The 15,899-nt window shown below is 52.4% G+C and overlaps 6 protein-coding genes across 6 annotated transcripts; 4 read left to right on the plus strand and 2 right to left on the minus strand.

Annotated features, from left to right (window-relative positions):
- Window positions 1-868: 868 nt before the first annotated feature.
- On the plus strand, window positions 869-3,218 carry N7459_002980 (putative nucleoside diphosphatase (Ynd1); the record flags this gene model as incomplete). Its single annotated transcript, XM_056942165.1, has 4 exons — window positions 869-878; window positions 941-975; window positions 1,058-1,184; window positions 1,246-3,218. 4 exons carry the CDS (start codon window positions 869-871, stop codon window positions 3,216-3,218), a joined length of 2,145 nt encoding a protein of 714 aa, XP_056802048.1.
- A 785-nt stretch (window positions 3,219-4,003) lies between these two features.
- On the plus strand, window positions 4,004-5,003 carry lea1 (U2 snRNP complex subunit LEA1; the record flags this gene model as incomplete). The annotated part of the gene is made up of 4 exons (XM_056942166.1): window positions 4,004-4,082; window positions 4,179-4,219; window positions 4,292-4,552; window positions 4,626-5,003. The coding sequence occupies 4 exons, from the start codon at window positions 4,004-4,006 to the stop codon at window positions 5,001-5,003; spliced, it is 759 nt and encodes a 252-aa protein (XP_056802049.1).
- A 3,521-nt stretch (window positions 5,004-8,524) lies between these two features.
- Window positions 8,525-10,297, plus strand: N7459_002982 (Zn(II)2Cys6 transcription factor; the record flags this gene model as incomplete). The annotated part of the gene is made up of 4 exons (XM_056942167.1): window positions 8,525-8,584; window positions 8,649-9,224; window positions 9,297-9,440; window positions 9,503-10,297. The coding sequence occupies 4 exons, from the start codon at window positions 8,525-8,527 to the stop codon at window positions 10,295-10,297; spliced, it is 1,575 nt and encodes a 524-aa protein (XP_056802050.1).
- Window positions 10,298-10,941: 644 nt separating this feature from the next.
- N7459_002983 (uncharacterized protein) lies at window positions 10,942-11,495 on the minus strand (the record flags this gene model as incomplete). Its single annotated transcript, XM_056942168.1, has 2 exons — window positions 10,942-11,059; window positions 11,110-11,495. The coding sequence occupies 2 exons, from the start codon at window positions 11,493-11,495 to the stop codon at window positions 10,942-10,944; spliced, it is 504 nt and encodes a 167-aa protein (XP_056802051.1).
- Window positions 11,496-11,989: 494 nt separating this feature from the next.
- N7459_002984 (uncharacterized protein) lies at window positions 11,990-12,250 on the plus strand (the record flags this gene model as incomplete). Its single annotated transcript, XM_056942169.1, has 1 exon — window positions 11,990-12,250. The coding sequence occupies one exon, from the start codon at window positions 11,990-11,992 to the stop codon at window positions 12,248-12,250; it is 261 nt and encodes an 86-aa protein (XP_056802052.1).
- A 1,403-nt stretch (window positions 12,251-13,653) lies between these two features.
- N7459_002985 (Zn(II)2Cys6 transcription factor) lies at window positions 13,654-15,760 on the minus strand (the record flags this gene model as incomplete). Its single annotated transcript, XM_056942170.1, has 3 exons — window positions 13,654-14,191; window positions 14,243-14,949; window positions 15,002-15,760. 3 exons carry the CDS (start codon window positions 15,758-15,760, stop codon window positions 13,654-13,656), a joined length of 2,004 nt encoding a protein of 667 aa, XP_056802053.1.
- Window positions 15,761-15,899: the final 139 nt, after the last annotated feature.

A 15,899-nucleotide genomic window follows, 5' to 3' on the forward strand; every position in this document is an offset into this window, starting at 1 on the left:
CCCCGTGGGCGTTTCCTCACGTATCATGAAGTAGGGTCGGCCCCATCGTCCCGGGGGGAGGGAGAAGCTGACGTAGACTGACGCACCGTGGTTGCCCCGAACCCCTGCTAGGCCGGCTTAGTGCGGGATGCAGCGTCCCTGTGCCAGGGCGGGATCAACGCCAGCAGGGATGGGGAGGCGACTGAGTATTCCCTGGGGAAATGCGATGCCGGAGGAGCACATTCCGGGGTGACGAATCCGAGGAAGAAAGTTCCGGCTCCCTTGGGAAAAATGGAAAAAAACGTTGGACTCACAGGAAGGTGAGATATGAATGAAGTGAAGGGCAGTCCAAAAATTGAAGTGGGGAGAGAGAGAAAGAGAGGAGAGTAAGCAAGATGGGGGGACGCACTAACATCAAGCCAGTACATGTAGAGAATAGGGTGAGTATGGAGTCGGACGAAGTTGGTAGGACAAAGTAGGAACGTTAGCGTTGCAGCCTCGATCGTCTGGACTGCCGTGCGCCAAGCGGGCCTGGATTACGGGGCCGCCGTCACACAGTGTATGGGTAATGCACTAGGCTGCATGCGGCACTCGGCGTGCCCCGAATTCCCAGCCAAATTGTCGCTCTCCTGCACAAATCCGGTCTCGCCCCCTCCGTCACGCCCGGTATTATCTCCCGTCTGTCGCGTCTCCCCCGTTTTAAGACACTCCCTTATCTTCCTCCGTTCTTTCCAACTCTCTCGAAGACTCTCTGCTTCCTGTCACTCGTTCAAACCACCACCCCTCCGCCTACGTCCGCGCCTCTGCGCTCTCGCTGCTCCTTATTCAGCCTCCACTCGACTCTTCACCTGGTCATGATCTTGGGGTAGTGGGATTGTCTCGAGTCCAAATGGGCAAGTGTACGTTTGCGACCCCTCGGCCCCCGTCGTGAAGAGATCCTGGTTCGCTAACCTCGAAACAGGGCGTTATGGCGTCGTCCTAGACGCTGGCTCGTCTGTATGTTGAATCGATCCCACATCCACGCAATGTCGACCCATCTTTGTCTTCCTAGGCCAGTCGCTGATCTGCAGTCGTTCAGGGGACCCGTGTACACGTTTATCGCTGGTTGCGCAATGCGGCCGCACGCAAGAATGCCGACGCGGACGAATTGAAATCACTGCCGGAGATAAAAACCAAGGAAGAATGGGTAAAGAAGATTCATCCCGGTGAGTTCTGGTCGAGAGCAATCCCTTGGTCACCACCGCAAGCACTGACTAGTATTTTCAGGTGTCTCTTCATTCGCCGATCGACCCGAGTCAGTGGGATCTGAGCATTTGGCGGGACTTCTGGAGCACGCAAAGACCATTATTCCCCAGGAAGACATCAAGGATACCCCGATCTTTCTTCTCGCCACCGCGGGCATGCGCCTACTTGGAAACCTAGAACGTCAATTGCTTCTCGACCAGATCTGCTCCTACGCCCGTGGGAACACCGATTTCTTGCTACCAGACTGCGGGGTGCACATCCAGGTGATTCCCGGGGTGACGGAAGGATTATACGGATGGATTGCGACGAACTATCTAATGGGCACATTCGACTGGCCCGAGAAACATGACCATGGAAAAGGTCACCATACCTACGGTTTTCTCGATATGGGAGGTGCATCTGCCCAGATCGCCTTTGCCCCGAATACTACCGAGACGGAGAAACATGCCAACGATTTGACTTTACTACGTATGCGGAATATCGATGGTTCAGTGCAAGAGCACCGTGTGTTTGTAACGTCATGGCTGGAGTTTGGCGTGCATGAGGCTCGGCGGCGCTACGTGGATTACTTGAAGGCGGAAATGGGCACTGACATCGAAGAACTACCCGACCCCTGTTTACCCAATGGATTGCGCACCACCTTGGACGGAAAGAATCTTCCATCTGAAGGCGACCCGGGCACGTTTTTGCTGGGTACTGGTCGGTTCGATGAGTGTCTACGTAAGACCTTCCCATTGCTGGACAAGGATGCTCCGTGCGCAGATCACCCTTGTCTTCTCCATGGGACTCATGTTCCGGCGATTGATTTTGACGTGAATCACTTTATCGGCATCAGCGAGTACTGGCATACGACCCATGAGATCTTCGAGATGGGTTACAAGGATAAAGCATACGACTTCAACACTTATCAGCAGCGAGTTCAAACGTTCTGCTCGCAGGACTGGAGCTCAATTGAGAGTGGTATTCATGATCACAAGTGGGGCAAGAAGGTCGACCGCCAAAAGGCCTATGAAGTTTGCTTCAAGGCGTCTTGGATCATCAATATGCTGCACGATGGCATCGGGGTGCCACGCGTCGGTCTGGAGGACACCCCCAGTTCTCTCCACAATGGGACCAAGGAGGTTCTTTCTCATGGAGAGGGAAAGGGCTATCTCGATGCCTTCCAGGCTGTGAACAAAATCGACTCGACGGAAGTGAGCTGGACCCTAGGCAAGATTGTTCTCTATGCCTCTTCGCAGGTGCCGACGGAGGTCGAAGAAGCATTGCCAGTCGGCTTTGGCAGTAACGTGGCTGGCGTCCCACCGGATTTCCAGTACCCTAGTGTACAGCTTCTTCCAGACAATGAGGGTTTCCACAGCGAACACTGGCATGACGCCTTGTTCGATGGTGACTCCCCCCGTCGTATTCCCGGATTCCTGCTCTTTCTGTTCATCGTTGTGATGGCGGGTTTTTTCTTGTGCGGACGCGGTCGTCGCCTGCGGATCTATCATCGGGTCAAAAGCGTCCTTCGCCGAGGCGGACCATCACACCCAAACCATCCAAAGAAACGAAAGCCTTTTGGTGGTATGATTCCGTTCTTGAACCGCAATGCTCCATCGTATGAGCGTGTCTTGGAGGACGGTGCCCAAGAATTCGACCTGGGGGTGACCGACTCCGACGGCAGTGACGTGGATGGGGGTCGCGTCTCCGAGGCGGATTCTGCCAACCTGCGGCCACCCAAGCGGGCTTCCAGTTGGGGGAGCAGCAGTAACAACCCTCCCAGTCTGAAATATACTCTCGACAACAGCTCCTCGGGAACCATCGGTCTTGGGATCAGTGGCGGCTCGGGCATTGCTATGGACCGGGCTGGCCTGGTGGTTCGCACTGAAAGCCGAGACCATCTGGCTCCCGTCGCTTTGGGGCCTACCACGAATGGGCGTCGCTCCCGCGCTGGCAGTCCCACTCGATCCCTCCATCAGAAATCCCCGAGTATGAGTCCATTGGCCGACGACTGACGTGATTGATGCATCCTGAACCCGAATTATGCTTTCCAAGATGATCCATGTCTTGATTCTCCCTCCTGCATCGCATTTTCAACTGGAGTTCTCTGTTATGCCCTTTAGGCGACGCCGGTTTGCTACTTTCCCTCTCCACACGCTGGAGCTCATCATTCAAAGCGTTGCTGGTCCATGCACAGCATGCTTTCGATTCTCCGTACCATATTCAAGCCTGTGCTCTGGAGTACTCTTCATTCCGGTGCTTTTGATCTAATCCAGGTGGTTGCGATGTAATGGCAGTGTACCATTAGCCCTCTTGCGGATTTTAATGAATATAGACTAATACATTGCTCAAATTATGATCCAGTCTTACTTTGTTGCTGCGCCTACTTGGGAGGGGCCATGAGTTTTTTACGGGTTTCACCAGAGATAAAAAGTTCCATATAGGTGGTCCCACGTAGAATGACAGGCGTAAAGGCATCGTATTGGAGTCAGTCTGTTAATTAGCACTGCGCTATGCAAAGGACGAATTATAACCACATACTTGGTCCATGCTTCAACCTTAGAGGACATGGTCACGTGCTATGGACACGGTACTACACCGCCCGGCAGAAAGGGCTGCGATGCGAGCTAATCTCAATTGGAGAACCTTGCGACAGCATTTCCGGCTCGTTGCTGCTTTCTTGACTTGTCGCATGATTCCATTGCACTTGAAACTCCATTTTTAATGATTTACCAATAAGACTGTGGTACCGGCACTTCCTTGAGCACCCTTTCCGACCTCAACAACAGCTACCGCCGTCATGCGCTTGACCGTCGAGCTCATTCAGAATTCCCTCTCCTACATTAATCCGCTCAAGGACCGCGAGCTGGACCTCCGAGGTGCGTTTTACTACAAGATATCCACCTGAAAAGAACAGGTACTACACTTTTGAACCAAGAGCTGGATTGATATCGTCTGTGTGCGTTGTCGTGTAGGGCACAAGATCCCCGCAATTGAGAACCTGGGTATTGCCAAGGTGAGAGAGAGCCCTCGGGTGCTATGGTATACTGTTATAGACCGGTGTGAGCCCCGTGCTAACAGTTCGTAGGACCAAGATGCCATTGATCTTACGGATAACGACCTCTCCTCCCTCGGGAATTTCCCGCTCTTCCCTCGTCTCCATACCCTCCTTCTTGCCCGCAACCGCATCAATCACATTCAATCAAAACTGGGGTCCTCAGTGCCGCATTTGAACACCCTGATCTTGACGTCAAATAATTTGGCCGAGCTGGCGGATCTCGAGCCGCTACGCTCCCTGACACATTTGACACATTTGACGCTGCTTGAGAACCCTGTCACACGGAAAGAGGTTAGTCTCCCATAGAGCTTCTCTGTCTCATCGAGTGTGCAATGCAGGAAAGCAATCTAACTAGGATGGCTAGAACTACCGGTACTGGGTGATCTGGCTGATTCCCTCCGTGCGTTTCCTCGACTACCAGAAAGTGAAGGATGTGGAGCGTGAGCGTGCCAAGGAGTACTTCGGCACCGCAGAAGAGCCATCTGCTCTCGCATCCAAGATTATGGGCATCAAGTCCCGGGTCTTCGACGCCTCTGGAGCCGCAGCGGCAGACCGCGCACCGACTGACAAAGCAATCCGTGTTAAGCTTACCGACAGCGAGCGCAAGCGCGTGGAGAAGATGATTCGCGAGGCGAAGAGTCTGGCCGAGATCACTCGACTAGAGAAGGAGCTCAATGAAGGACGGATCCCCGGTGGCGCTCTTGGGGCTACGGAGGACGCAGATGGAGATGTTCAAATGTAAGCCAGTGCTACTGTACCTCCGTCTTCTGGACATACTCTACTTCTGTCACCTTCTTTCTGCGCGTCTCTGGGCCCGAATTCTCTTTTCTCCTTGTTTCTTTCTTCTCTTCACGGTCGTTGGGATCTTCATATCATACCTGGCTTACACGCGGGATTATGTGTGTATCATTCTGGGGGTTTCCTTTCTTGCGCATGGGCGCTGATGCGGTCTGTTGAGCTTCGAGAACTAGCATTATGGAGCTAGAATTCCATACCAAAAAAGCCTGCCTTTTTCGCTCTACTACTGTCCAGTAGGGCCATGAAAGCCATTACAACCCGTCGGAGGCGTGGTTAATATCCAATCAGCCCAGGCCGGAACTAGATGCCGCATTGCTGTCCGGGCCTTCTTTCCGAGCTCGGCTTGGAACCCTTCACGGTAGATCAGTCCGGCAAATACTTGGCTATTAGTAGTAGCTGGGCCTGGTCAGTAGCTTTCTTGATCTACTCGGTACGATGAAGTTAAACCGATGTAGGGCTGACAAGAGAATCTCGAAACCTGGTCCGGAACATGAGCGCGCAGGATAAGAGCTAGTGGGAGATGGACTTTTATCCCAAACAAGAGATTCATTCGCATTACTTCAAAACCCAGGTAGCCTCGAAAGAATCAAAAAGAATGAAAACAAAAAAGAAAGGCCCGAACCGCGATTCGAACGCGGGACCTCTCGCATTCAGTGTTCCCAAAGCGAGAATCATACCTATTTGCGGATCGTTAGAAAGAGTTGATTGGCTGAAATGGAGGTGGGAAATGTCTTACCACTAGACCATCCGGGCAATCTGATTATGTGAGGGTTTCAGTTATACTGTTATATATGCGCAATCATCACAGCCTCAAAGAACTCTGAGACACCCGTCATGTCTCACACTCTACACTACGAAGAATGGAATGGACTGGTGATCTTCATCTCAATGTCTTGATCCCCGACGGCGGAACAGAAGGCTCTATGGCCCAGGTTATCGCCAAAGCTTTCAGTTGCAACCCGTTTGTTCGAGGCCGGGATGCAATCATCTGGACTTCCTCTATTGACTGTGCTTGATCTTCGCGAGTCTTTCGTCACGCAGCGCGCGCAATGGACAACCCACGCCCTCATTGCATCCCTTGAAAATGCCGTGTTCTCCCCTGCCAGCAGCGTCTATCGACATCAGGCTCGGGACTTCGGCCGGGCACTGAGATTGTGGCCCCTGGATGTGTGCTCCGCCCGTCGAGTAGCCATTTAGTCCAAGGCCTGGCCGGTCTTATCGGTGCCAATCCCCAATTGGCTGGTTATGGAAGGCAGACGGGCATTCCAGTAAGGCTTCACTAGACAAAAGGACGTGTTTGGTATTTGGAATTAACCGTGTACAGGGCTCTAACAAGAACGATCGTCACGTCTAAATTGAGCACTATGCATGAGAACGACGACCAGTCGGCTCGGTCAGCCTTGTCTCCCTATACGTCTCTTGTCGAAGTTGATTTTGAACTGCTCAATGGACTGAGTAATTGGCCAGAAGATTTGGCCGGCTGTTTGCCCTGCGGGTGTGTCAGGTCTCTTCCTTGCTGGCGGCGTCATTCGGACAAGGCTAGCAAGAGCTCTAATATGGATGTGCCCTGGGCGATAATCTCGCAAGCTGTGGGTGGCTTCTACGCCCTGGCAGCCCAGTATGTGGATCAGTTCCTCGCACCAAATGTTTTTCTGTTCCCCAGATAGGGGACTGCACCAAGCTGGGTTGGGCTGCTGCGACTTATGCATCATTTATGATCCCAAAGACTCATCTAGTAGCCTACTCTGGTTCCCGATAACACGACCCCGACTTCAGGGGTCCGATTTTATGACCGCGACGACAGCGATGGTCCCGCCATTGCCGAGGCTATCAGGTACGCCGAACTTCCAGAGTTTTGCCGAATTTGGGGCTAAGAAATATATACAAAGGATCAAGTAAGGCTGCGCTAGTCGCAGTGGCATCATATATCCGCTGAACTAACTCATGACTCGTGGCAGCGACAAGGCGGAGATGTATAGAACCACCTGTGCCGAGCCCCACCGGGGCATCGGTTTCGGTCTCATCACCACAATTGAACTTGCTTGGACCAATAATGACCCAAGCCTCGGTCCACACCTCCACAATCTGGCTGGACTGCCAATCGGCCCTTGCTCGATACAAGCACCCGAGACATGTGGGTAACGTGCTGGGACGGGACTCCGCCCAGATCTACCTTTGCGACGCAGTGGTCAAGCGGCTCGGATCGGCGATAATAACAACGAGACTATTTAGGCAAATAACTACGCCGCCCAGAAGGCTGGCCTCCATGATGGATTCAGTCCGGCCAGCTTCCTGTCGATCTTCCCGGGCTATGGCGTCGCACTCCCCCAGGGGTTGATATCAATTTGCGAAGGAATCATCCGACCCACACGGCGCCGTCCAGCGCTCCATGCGAAGTTTAAGTTTGTTTAGGAAGGTAGGAAGGTAGGAATAAAGACTCGGTACGAAGTACGAAGTACGATCCAGGGGAATCTTTGCATGGCCGATTGACGTCGCCCTGGGGGTGGTCGATGGACGTGGAATCGGACGATCGAAATCCGATTTGATTGATTGAGTGAGTGGTTGATTCCATTAACCTCTGCAAAGTCCCCGGAACGGCGAGTGTCAGAGGGCAAACCCCGATCCATATCGAGGATAATGTTTAAGGCTCATGCAAGAAAGCCAATAACATGCCACCGCCCTGAAGCCGAAGGAGAACGAAAACAATACAGTTTCGCCCCCAACGACCCTGCGGGCGCGGAGAGTGCAAAACTGACGGTTCCACTGCTGCAGCGCTGTTTGGTCGACAGCGAAGGCTCCAGGCCGAATGAGGACATCGTACTATATTGCAGGTCGTCAGGATCTAAGAAGCCGCCATTCAGAATCCTTAGTTCCACGTGGAAAGCCAATCCTTTAGCTGCCAAGGGCGCGCTGTTATTTAGATCAATAATCTGAAATTGATCGTCAAGCACCAGCTTTCACAGGGTGGGGTTCGAAGCCGGTCTTTCTACATCGCTTCTCACCGGAACAGCGAGAAAGAGTGAGCTCTTGGGCACAGATTCCATCTTGTGTGGGACTGGTAGTTCTTCTTTTTAAAGAAGCGTGAATGCGATCTTGTTTCTGACTCAACAAGGCTTGTCTATCATCCGCAACACCTGAACCGGCGCCCGTCGGCGGTCCACTTAATTGAAACCGCAGCCTGATGAATTTCAAGAATGATCTACTTTGCGTTTGCCCCTCGCAGCCTTGTTGATCCTTTACGCCCGCTACTGAATGGACGGTTAGTAGTTGCTCGGTCTTTGCCGAGCACTCTGATCCGGCTGGAAGAGACTGAGCAATGTGTTTGATACCAATGGTGGAGACCACAAAATGTGCAAATCAGATCAGCACTTTCCAGCAGCCTTATATCTGAAAGACGGGGCATTTATATATACCGTTCCACCGCGACGTCCAAAATCTCCGCTCATCCTCAAACTACTGCTTGTCATGGCGGCTTCGAAGGTGGTCAGTCAAGCGTGCGGCGAATGTCGTGCACGAAAGATCAAGGTGCGCATCGCTATTCCACTGACAGCTGGCTGTCATCGGAGTAGCCCTGGCTGACCTGGAACAGTGCGATCTCCAGCGACCTGCATGCGGCCGCTGCATCAAATCGAGACGTCGATGCCCCGGATATCGAGACCAACTTACTCTTTTGTTCAAAGATGAGACCCAATCAGTTGCTCAGCGCACCAAAGCCACGACACACACCATCGCCATCGGCCGGCGAACGCCAAAGTCGATCATGGAAGAAGCCCTCGGAAAGGCATTGCTCTCGAACGACCGCGCCCAAAGGGGGGAGCTCTTCCTTCCACCCATGGATCTTTTTGTGGTTGACGTGCAAGACCGAGCGTCATGCTACTTCTTCGAGGTCTTCGACTGGGTTGGGGCGTCCACCTTGGTTGACGGGTCATTCAACCATGCCACGGACGCCGTGAAGGCGCCGGTTGGTGAAAGGGCTCTCCTCGCCGGCATCTCTGCCGTTGGGAAAGCCTCGCTGGCAAATGTCGAGCAAAACATATGCTTGAAAGAGTCGGCCATGAATGACTACGTAGCCACTCTCAAGCTGGTAAAAATGGCTGTTGATGACGCCGAGCAACTGGAGAATGATTCTACGTTGACAGCCATCTTCCTCTTGTCCCTATTCGAGGTAAGACTTGCTGCTATTTCGAGACTCATAGCTTGACTCCGCTACAGAATCATCGCTAACCAGACGGTACAGATGGTGGTTGGACAGGGGACGGAATCCTTTGAAAACTGGCTGAACCATATCGAGGGCGCGGCCCGATTAATCGAGATGCGAGGAAAGGATGAACTGTCCTGCGCGGCATCTCGCACAATGTTCTACGCATGGCGACCTCAAATGGTAGGTTGGGCTGCCATTTCTGCGAGTTTCCCTTTTCCTCAACGACTGACGATTACCCCTAGATTGTCTGCAGCTTAATCCGAAAGGCCCCCGTGCCGTCCAAACTTTTATCGTTTTCCTTCCAATATGCCTCCTTTACGCGCCGTCCTGATACCGCATCCACACGAGAACTCACCTTTATCATAGCCCGGCTGGCTCGCCTTGGACACAATATAGATACTGCCAACATGACCGACAGTGAGGCGATTCTGAGCGAGCTAGGGTCCATCGACGCAGCCCTGACAGCGTGGTCCAACTCAATATCTCCGAGTTGCTACTACGACCCCGTTCTCACAACTGAATCTTTTCAAATGGGCTATAGTTTCACATTGACACCCCACCGGAGATATTCGCACAAATACCCAGGGATATGGGTTGCCAGTATGTGGAACCAATACCGAACCACCCGGCTGCAGGTGTACGGCATGATCCTCGCGCACCTACAGCCTCAAGCAGCAGCCGGCAGGCCCGCCTGCGAGCCTCATCGGGTTCAATGTGCTGAGATTCGAAGCCGAATGTGCCGGCTTGCCAATGATATCTGTTGCAGCGTCCCGTACATTCTGGGTCTTTTGGGCCAGGACAGACGCGAATCCCCGTCCACGCCTATCAAAAGCTCCATGGGCGGCTTTATGCTCCTGTGGCCACTGACTGTGGCCGCTCTGGCAGATCAACATCCGTCCGCAACGTCGAGCTTCGTGCTTCATTGTTTTGATATTATTAGATGGGCCCTGGGGATCCACCAGGCGATGGTCTTTCGGGATTGTGTGCTTTCTTCGACAACACTGTACGGCTGGGCCGATGCATATGATGTATTTTGACCCGATCAGGACGGCGGGCTGCGACTATTATGGGAATAATATATAATAAGAATTCACTCTGATCCTCAATGGCTTTCCTAAATTCGACATTATAATGATTCGACCTCACCCTTGTCTGTGGATGGAGATGGTTTCGCCAACATCGGGAATAGCCACTACTTTGTGACATCAAGTCCAATTTCCTGCCATTCCGGTCGTTGGAAAGGGTACGGTGTCGAGACTTACATAGAACTATGATCGTCAACGAGACAAGCCAAAATTGTCCGCCCTGGTTCTGGTTGCTGCTAGGGCACTTCTTCATTCTTCTTAGTTCCGTCTGACCTGGAGTTCATCTTCTCCACTCAATACATCTGGCCAATGTCCAATAGATCGCGTCTGTGGGTTGTGGGACATGCATGTATGAGTGATCAACGTATACGACTGGCTGCGGTTTTAAGACTGGCATTTTCAATAGAACGGCTCTTTCGCAGTAAAATCTAGTTCGATTCATACATTCTTGGATTACTTTGCACCCCATGCCAGAGTCAGCCAGAAACACCAATTGTGGAAGCCTCACAGTGAACAACGAGGACTCCTTCAAGAATTTGGATCTTGAAACAAGACCCCTGCACGTTGAAAGCTCCAACAACAGATGCGTTCAATGATTACTCGCCAGCCTCCTCATCCTCCTCATTCCAAGGGCGCTGGGGATACTCATCTGGCCAGAGCTGCCCGTAGATTCGACGTGTATCACCCCACTCCTCCTCCCAGAATCCATCGGAGCTAGATGTGGTCAGAGTCTTAGCCAGCCGGGGGGTTACGGCACAGCTCACGAGAGGTTGAAGTCATTTGGAGCAAGCGTCTTGGCTCGCAGCAAGACGGTAGTCACCACCAAATCATACGGTCTGCGGGCGGTCTTGCAAAACCGCTTGCTGCCCGACTTGTCAATGACGAATGACTCGTATGAATCCTCGCCGACTCCGTTGAGGTGGATTCCTTCTTGGGTGTCTGCGAGGGGTGGCGTGACGACGTCTCTTTCCTGGCTAGGGCCGCTGATCTGGATTCCAGAGGCTTCGATGATTTTGGGCACGTCTTCGACTAGCTGTGGCCAGGCAGACTGCCATTCCTGCGAGTCCTTTTTGCGCACTCCGTAGTAGTGGGTGTATCTATTGCAGTTGAGTATTTGACCCTTTGTTTGTTTTGATTCGACCGACCCCATTGTGCTGAACAGAAGATTCTGTTCTTTTCTGATGATTTGATGGCTGATATCAGTTGGTGGCTGGGCTGGTCCAGACGTGCTGAATGTTCAATATAGTTATAGCTGGGGATGATGATCCGGGTTGGCAGCGCAGGAAGGCCCTTCCGGGAGGACTGGATAGGGGGTCGGCAATGACTTGACCGAGACGGAATGAAGACAAAGCCAATAGTCAGGATGAAGGAAGAGTTGGATTTGATTTGATTCATTCGAATTACCAGCCGGGCACGTGAGTTTCAACATGACAATGTCATCATCATTACCACTGCCATTACCACCACCACCTACCTGTCTCTTTTTATGTACATGATTATGCTGGCGCGGTCAAAAGCGTGATCCCCGGTGGTGTACTTCAGTCTATTGCAGCACGAGATTGGCTGCAACAGACAAGATGCGGCATACCGCAGACACGTCGAGGACTCATAGTGCGCACACGTCCCATCCACGCTGCAGATCAAATGGACACATTCCAGCGAACTATCACCAGCGTGCCCGTCTTCACATTGCACACCTTGATAGAATCGATTTCCTTCTTGCAGCACGACAGTCCATCCTTGCAGTCGGCATTGGTGTTGCAGGGACTCTTGTCCGAGCCGTCAGTGGGCGTGCAGGCCTTCGTGCTCTGTCGGGAATCGCGCGAGATACACTCCAAGCCCGAGTCGCAGTCGGACTTGGAGGAGCAGGCTGCTCCGGCTACACCGTATTGGAGCTCTGCTTAATTCCTGACTAAAAGAAATGCCCGTGGATGCGTTTCCTTTTATTCCATGATCTGAGCTGCGATCATTCTTATATCCCGGGGCTGGAGACTCCTTCAGCATCTGCAGCCAAGTGAATAAGCATTTCCAGGACAGACTCCATCACCGTCCACGAACTGTTATGTCCGCCTCAGTTAGGTAGTGGTTCTGGTGGAGCTGCTGGCTGCTTGATCCCGCGAACGCAAGATCAATCGGCTTGCAGGTGCTAGCGCAATAGCCGTGCAGATCAGTCAATAGCGTCGCCACATCTCATCGCCGAGATATCCAATCTCACTTCACTGCTGCAGGCGGATACAAAGTCCTTCAGCCCGTGCACAGAGACGCTATTCCCTCTCTCCACTTGGGGTCTCGGAGGGTCTCGGGAGTGATAAGTCTGTCACGTCTGGCCGAGCTGAATCTTCAGGAAAATGCAGGAATGGGAGTCTTGATAGTAGGCTGACTGTTGAGTTCGTGTCTACAAACTAGATTTCAATCCTTCGAGATTGAAAGTGTGTTCTGACTACACTGGCTGCATTTACTTCTCTGACAATTTTACTCTCGCTACAAGTATACCACTTGAGTAAAAACAAGCAGGATCGATCAACCCGATATTGACACAGCACTAGCTTATGCTCAGTACTGCAGAATCCAATTGCCGATGGTCTATGCATCTCATATTCAGGGCCCTATATCTAGCAGCTGGTGGTCCGGTCATCATCGGGGCGCGCCGTCCGCTCCATCATGATTCCGACGTGCTATGCTGCTGCAGGATAGCGCCCGTCGGTCATAATCTCTTCTGCATGTCCCGCGGATCTTCCAAATCCCCCCATGCGCTATCCAATCAACTATTTGAAGCACGATGGACCGATGCTTTCCGCATGCTCCATTTGCTCCGTTCTGTGAAAAGAAATGGCGTCTTGCGTATCACGCCCCGAGTAGATATCTACCCCAGCGGCATGTGCAGTGAGCCAGGCACGTGGAAGTTAACGGCGAGGGATCGTCAAAAGGTGATAGCCCTGCATGTCCGTATTAGTTCAATGGCCGATCATGAAAAATACGCTTCCCTCGTTACCACGATCGGCAGACTCATATCGAGCAATGAACCCACGGGACAATAGGCACAGAGTTCGGCATTTATGTAGGAGCCCCAGGGCCGTCTGAAAATTATTCGCGTTGGCCATGTCAAGTCTCATGGAGGTGGTCAAACAGCGCCTCACTGCTAGGTTGCTATATTCGAGAGGGAGGTGGTAGCAAGTAGCTTGGATTTCCGATTGAGGTAAATGTATCAATGAGTATGTGTACCTGGTCGCACTGGGTATATATCAACGTTTATGTGAAAAGAAATGAAAATGCACTGAGTCTTTCCAAAGCCATCCCGACGAAGGATATTAAACAAGATAAGATCCGTAGTGATAATGATGAGGAGCAACATAGTACCCCTGATATGGGTGGTTCTGCATCGAAAAGTCTCCGGTGTCTGTAAGTGGGTTCACAAGATCGGAGAATGCAGACGTTTTATGAACCGACAATGTAGGATCGAGATCGTAAAGGTGATTGTGCATTTGAGCAGGGTCCACCGTTTCATGATGGGGGACAGGCCAGCCCCAAAGACGGGTCAATTCATCCTTGATAGGCTCGACGTGCCAGGCTGTCCCTTGAACCAGGGAGTTTAATATGCTCAGCAGCTCCTCCTGGGATTCTCGTGTCTCCAGATACTCTGCGGCAATGATCACACAGCGGATCGACAATCGCACGAGACTGCGATCTTTGATATTTGCGGCAAGACCACACATATCGTATACATGGGTCTGCTGCCACTTCCTCATTTCCGGATTATGCTGGAGGTCTATAGGGTGCGCGTTTGCCAAAAGAATGCAGGTCGTATGATAGAACAGCTGCGCAATGACAGCCAATGGTTTAATGAGCCTATATGTTCGGGTCAGCAAAGATCGATAGAGATAGTGCAGCAAGACCTACCAAATATTTGGAAATGAAGAGCTGGAGTCAGTCTGCCAGGGCTGCACGTGGCCGACGGGCTTCATAGATTGTGGAATGGTACCGAACCACTGATCACACCAGGATTTGTACTGATTCCATTCTGGTAGGGAATCGCTGGGCGGTGGATTTTGTGTTGCAGGATCATCTACCGAGTGCATCTGTTGAAGTTTCACCCGGAGATTTGCAACCTTGGCACATACATAAATGATGCGATGGAGCCATATCTCGTCAGTCTTCCAGAACGGGTGCACCTGATCCATATCCATATCCACTCCCCACGCATCTGGGTTCCACGAGAGTGACCAGCGGTGTTGCAGACAGCCAAGTAGTTCCATACCAACACTGACCCAAAAGCACGCGCCGCCTAGACCGGGTGTCTTAGCAGTCCAGCCACATTCGTGGATCAAAGCCCTTGAGCCCGGGATGTGATTCACTTTGGATTCTGGCTGCGGAGGCATCATCTCGTAGTAGCTGAGGGTTAACGCAGTAGTGGCACAGAGAACGGAGTCGCGATATGGGTCATGAATGGCATTCATGAGATCTTGTGTGGATGCGTCGTAGTAATGAGCTGTTTTCTCCTCGCCGTAAGTAGGATCGATGAGCGACAAATGTCTCGCGCCACATGCCAAGAAGGCGTTCAGCAGCATGGGCTCCTCAAGAGCATAAAGTGGCAGGATATGGGTGAACTGAATCTTATTAGAAATGCCGAAGCCGATAAAGGTTAGAACTACCACATACGTGTTTCGTTGAATCCAATGCATCCATGCCAGGCCCGACCTCTTCAACGAAGACTTGCAACAAAAAGGCTTGCTCAGGGTCGCTCAAAGGCGAGGAGCCATATTGTTTCGCCCCTAACTTTCGCGCAAAATCAGACGTCCCATGGGGTAGCAGTTCATCCCCCGGCACGAGGTGAGGCTCATGCCAGGTATCCGGTCCAAGAAGGAAGTCTGCTGCCGCCGAGTGAGATATTTCGAAAGCCAACGGATCGAATGAGTTGGCAACCGATTGGAACATATTCGCCAAGTAATCAGACCCGTTAGCATCAAAAGTCTCGAGCGGTGATTGTATCCGTTCCTCGACGGGGCTCTCCGGCCGCGGCGGCGGGTACCTCTCGAAACCTCCGACATACTCGGATGCGATAAAGCGGGAATCGTCGCGGAATGTCACTTTGGCACCCTTGGGTCGCGCGATAACACGCGGAGGCGCGACGGTCTGGATATCGATAAAGTTCAGCCGAACCCCGCGCCTGCAAATTCGATCCGATTTTCGACAGTTCAGACATCGGCCCAGCGCTTCGTCGCATTTCAAGTGTCGCTCGCGACAGGTAAGGCAGCCTGTGCGGACGCGCTTGGCCTTGGTTTCCGCGAGTTCAGAGGTTCTCTTGCGCGTTGCGTTCGACGGGCGCGGGGAATTGCTTTTCTGGCTTTTGGGAGTCGAGGTCGTCGGGTCCGTCTTGGGCGATTGCGACTTCGACTGCGAGCGTGTGGTTAGATTCATCTCGTTCGCTCTGCTGGGAAGAGTCCCCGGATCTCGCCGACGGCGGTCGCCTTGCTCTCTAGTCTCCAGCTCCTACGGGAGCGCCCAGCTTCCACGCCGATAGAGGGATTCCGAATGCGCCAGTTCTTCTTGATAGCTT

This window comes from Penicillium hispanicum, assembly GCF_028827665.1.
Source record: "Penicillium hispanicum strain IBT 35686 chromosome Unknown utg000003l_segment0_segment0, whole genome shotgun sequence".
Classification (NCBI taxonomy): domain Eukaryota; kingdom Fungi; phylum Ascomycota; class Eurotiomycetes; order Eurotiales; family Aspergillaceae; genus Penicillium; species Penicillium hispanicum.